Source organism: Diaphorina citri, unplaced genomic scaffold (genome assembly GCF_000475195.1).
Source record: "Diaphorina citri unplaced genomic scaffold, Diaci psyllid genome assembly version 1.1 scaffold4848, whole genome shotgun sequence".
In the NCBI taxonomy this organism is placed as follows: domain Eukaryota; kingdom Metazoa; phylum Arthropoda; class Insecta; order Hemiptera; family Psyllidae; genus Diaphorina; species Diaphorina citri.
This window is the reverse complement of record NW_007382234.1, coordinates 1-4,648: the sequence shown is the minus strand read 5'-3', so window position 1 is coordinate 4,648 and position 4,648 is coordinate 1. Positions and strand designations below refer to the sequence as shown.

At 34.2% G+C, this 4,648-nt stretch overlaps 1 protein-coding gene across 1 annotated transcript; it reads left to right on the top strand.

Moving 5' to 3' along the window:
• Positions 1-2,507: 2,507 nt before the first annotated feature.
• Positions 2,508-4,641, top strand: LOC103521251. The gene is made up of 4 exons (XM_008486357.3): positions 2,508-3,030; positions 3,425-3,572; positions 3,755-3,823; positions 4,286-4,641. Exons 2-4 carry the CDS (start codon positions 3,434-3,436, stop codon positions 4,381-4,383), a joined length of 306 nt encoding a protein of 101 aa, XP_008484579.1. The 5' UTR covers positions 2,508-3,030; positions 3,425-3,433; the 3' UTR covers positions 4,384-4,641.
• Positions 4,642-4,648: the final 7 nt, after the last annotated feature.

The following is a 4,648-nucleotide window of genomic DNA, read 5'->3' as shown; positions in this document are numbered from 1 at the left end:
CCCAAGGTTTGACTTCAGTTCGTTCGGGTCCCAATGTATGAAATATGTAAGTAACCCTTGTCGCCAGCGGCGTCGCGTCCGGTCGGGAGGTATCTGTCCTTGGAGGTTACCTTGAAAAAATCCACCTTGGAAAAAACCCCGACCCGTAAAGTTGGTGTATTGGTGACCGACAAGACAGGCCCATTTTCCCTTAAAAGTCTTGCCTCCAATGTTTTTCCGATGCCATAAAAAAATCCCGGAGTGAGTAACCTTTTCAAGTTCGCAATCTTGGAATATACGTTTAACTCCCTTGAACATTCGATTAAGAATTAGAATGTGTTTTACTTGGTCTCTTAATCTGTGAATTAAAGTGTTGTGTATAGTCCAATAACCAAGGTTTTTTTCCCGTGCAACATTAGAAAGGGTCCATTTTTTGTATAATCTTGTTGGGTTTCCACACATAAAGTAGACGTAATTTATAATGGCTGTGTCCCACACATAGTACACCCTTATTTATAACTGCCTGCGTTCACACGATTAAGTAACCTATTTTATAATGCGGTGTTCACACATAGTAGGCACTCACTCTTATCAAATCGCCCTGTGTCCACACATAGTAGACTTAATTTTTATAACTGACACTGTGCCTTCCCACATAAGTGGCCCAAAATAATGCTAGTATCCAAACACATAGTACCTTGACTGTATTTTAGATCTGTTTAGTAGGTATATGATAGTACAACTATCATGAGTTATAATATTTTTATGTAGCCTCGGGTTAGGCCTACAGGTTTGGTAATGACTTAGAGAGGCAGGAAGAAGAGTGTAATCGCGCTCCTTATGTTGTTGTACTACACTAATGTAAGTAATTGATGATATTTCTTAACTTGGGAATCCTGTGACACACCTAGTAGAGTATATAACAATAGGGGTAGGTACTACATGATACCAGTACCTGTACTTTATATTATAGAGACTGTTTCACACTTACATGTCGTACGATATACAAAGTAATGGTTCAGCGACCATATTGACGTCTAGAGATAGAATTGAATGTATCTTGTCGTAGTCAATTGACATATTATTATGTCGGTACCACTTTGATGTACGGCCTTCAATCAGTATGTAATTGGATAAATAGATTATACCCTGTGTTTGGGGAATTCTCCGTTTTACCTAAACCCAATCAGGCAGTCGTGACCCAGTAACATCGATGCTTTGTCCAGAAACCGTCCAATATCCTGCACTACGGTCATTTCAATTGTAGCGAGACTCAGGTAATGCTCCTCCTGTTTGAAGAGCTGACAAACCTGTAAAGAAATTTATCCGCAGTACATTACACTCAGATTACTGTAGATTATTATAATGTTTCATCACAAGTTAACTCTGAACTACTGCGTAATTTATCAGAGGACTGAGTAGAACAAACACTGCAAATCATAGGCCACTTATGTAAACATTCACTTGGTATGGTACCATAACTAATGTTTCTCTGCTTAAATAAGCTTTATAATGTATAACCCTGGGCGGTTAGGCGGTCAAGAAAAATTAAGATTAGGTAGTTTATTTCTCTAAAATTAGTACTGTTACCTCAGGATGATGAATTCTTTGGTCTGATGGTGGATCATTTTCGATTTTTGAGATAAAAAAAAAATTGGAAAAATCGACTATTATTATTGTTTTTGTAGTCTTGTACAATTCAAATCAAAAGTTTAAGATTGACAAAAAGGGAAAAATTCAAACTGATTTCGAGGTAGCTTTAAAATTTGCACTTCGTTTCTAACAGCCTCTATCTTAGAATATCGCGAATTGTAAAATGTCACGCACAAGTTCTACCAATTATGCACAGAAGGTAATTGCACTCAGCGTAACCAGGTTCTTCTGACTGTCGAGGTAATTGAAAGTGTTTGCATGACTATCTGGTCCTACTGTTCAGTAAAACATCTTCTCTATTGAATATGACTGATAACGGTACGTTTATAACGCCTTTAGGCCGAATTATAAAAAATCCGATCCAAAATCCAAGATTTGCAAAGCTAAGCGAACCACTTAGATTTGAACAGCTGATGGATCTCGGCTCAATGTATTTTAAAACAAGATTGTAAAATTGTAAGCCCGGCTTTATGGATAGCGCGAGAGTAATCCAAGATGTAAAACACAGAGGTAATATGGAGTCTCTGTTGGTAGGCTGTTTGTTTACTTTTTAAATATTTTGAAGCGGTAAAATTTGAAAATATTTTCACATGGTTCATTTTTTTGTGGATTTTGATTCAGTTCAAAGTGATTTCTCTTGGAAATTTTTACTTCTAGATTATTTATTATAATGTCTCAAAGAACGAAACAACCCATCTCACTCTTCAGGAAAAGACAATTTTAAAGGAATGTGTGGCTGAAATATGCACCACCTTGTGGAAAATAAAAAAACCAGATGCTGTCAGCAACAAGCAGAAGAATGAGGGCTGGGAGAAGATTGCAGCTGAAATGCGAGCTTCAACCTGGGTGATTGCCAGTAAGTAACAACTCTACACGTCTTTACCCCGTATGTATGAAAACTCAAGCTGAACTTGAGATGAAAAACCTTGCCAAATGTCTTCAAATTTTGTTAAATAACATGAAATTTTGGCAAGATTTTCATTCTCAAGTTAAGGTGAAGTTTTTATACATACTGGGGTCATTTTTTTTTTTTTTTTTTTTTTTTTGCATGCCTACAAGTACATAATAGTCATTTCATTATGCTGTATTATGTTCCTGATACCTCACATAGCACACAAGTCATAGAACCAGGTTTTTCACTTTCTTGTGCATGTAGATAGGTAATAAAATTTGAGGGTGGTGAAAGACACTGTATTGTCAACTTTAACAATATAGTTTGACAGATGGCCCATTTTGAGGTGTAAGTATTCTGACATCATACCAACGTCAACATCAAATGTAAATTTCCCATTTTTTTTTTTTTTTTTTTTTTTTTTTTTTCAGAGAGAGACAGCAAAGTATAGAAAAGCATGGGAAAATATCAAGAAAGCTCGGAGAACAGAATTTACCCGAGAGAAGGTAATGGAGCTACCTAATATTTAATTTTTATCTGTCAAAATTATTTCTAAGTGAATTGCCTTGTGTCTTGTATAAAATGAATTCTAACAATCAAAATAGATTCACATTATCCTTGTGTACTATTATTTACAACGGTATAAACAAGAAGAAGAAAAAAATTGAACAGATAGTTCCAGAGACCAGATGATTTCCAAGAAATGGAGAAAATATGAATACTAATAATGACAATTTTCAAGTAATAGTACCTAACCTAGGTTTTCAATGTTTAATCATACGTAAGTACCTACTGATTTATTAAATTACCAGTAGGTACATCATTAATAATTAACTTGTGATGAAACATTATAATATATTATAATAATCTTGAGTGTTTACTCCATAAATTTCTTTACAGGTTGTAAGAATGCAAACAGGAGGAGGAGTCCCTGATCTCCCTACAATTGAAAATGACCCAGAATTGGACGGTGTTCTGGACAACATTGAGTTGACTGAGGTCACTGATTCTGATTGGGTTTACCTCAATCGAAATGTCCCCAAACCAGGTAAATCTATTTATCCAATTACCTACTAACCTAAATGCCAACATCCAAAGTGTACCTACATAATAATATCAATTTTATTATGATAAGGATCCATAATTGTATCTCAAAACTTCAATGTATGAACATTTTACTTTGATATTTATTACATGTAATGTGTAATATTCTTTGTAATTTTATTACAGGTACTGGTATCCATGAATTCCCTATCCCTATTGTTGTTATTCCTCCCAAGATTTCACCTGATTCCCAAGGTAAAAATTAATCACCAAATTACTTACATTATTGTAGTATAAACAACAATAAAATTTTCTTTACACTCTTCTTTTCTTCTTTTTAATAATTACAAACCTGTACCTAACCTCTAGGCTACAGTAAAATAATACTCATGATGGTTGTACCTCATATACCTACTAACAGAGGCTAAAATAGCAAGCAAGGTAACTTGGGTTTGGTTTATTATCTATTTTGGGCCAAGGGGGAAGTGTCACTGCCTGTACAATGACACATTACATTCATTGTCTAGAAAGTCTGGCTTTCTGGATTCACCTATTCTAGGATGTCAATCTTGTGTTGAGAATGCATAATATTATGAAGTTAAATTAAATAGGTAATATTTATAATAATATTATTTGCAAGTTTCACTGTGAAAAGAATACCATGGTTTGAAGGAAATTGATTACCTTGTGTAATTTTTTTCTGTAATTTTATTACAGGTACTTTCCATAGAGAATTACCTGCCCTCATTCCACCTCCGAAGATTTCACCTGATTCCCAAGGTAAAAATTATACACCAAAAACTACATGTTTGTAGTAGATACAACGCTTTTTTTTAATTACTTTCTATTAATTACAAACCTGTAACCTCTAGGCTACAGTGAAATAATGCTCAATTCATGATGGTTGTACTACAGAGACTGACGGAGGCTAAAAAAGCAAGCATTACTATTTAAAATTTGATTAGACACAACTAGATAAAGTTGGTATTTTGACAACAGTCTGTAGAATCTATACCATAATATTATAGATTGTAACTTGTTTTTTTTTTTTTTTTTTTTTTTTTTTTTTTTTTTTTTTTT

What these genes read in the sequence shown, in the direction of transcription:
- LOC103521251 (XM_008486357.3), top strand. Translation starts at nt 3,434, where the DNA reads ATGCAAACAGGAGGAGGAGTCCCTGATCTCCCTACAATTGAAAATGAC. An exon ending in TCGAAATGTCCCCAAACCAG is followed by an intron (nt 3,573 to 3,754) that starts GTAAATCTATTT and finishes ATTTTATTACAG; the next exon opens with GTACTGGTATCCATGAATTC. An exon ending in GATTTCACCTGATTCCCAAG is followed by an intron (nt 3,824 to 4,285) that starts GTAAAAATTAAT and finishes ATTTTATTACAG; the next exon opens with GTACTTTCCATAGAGAATTA.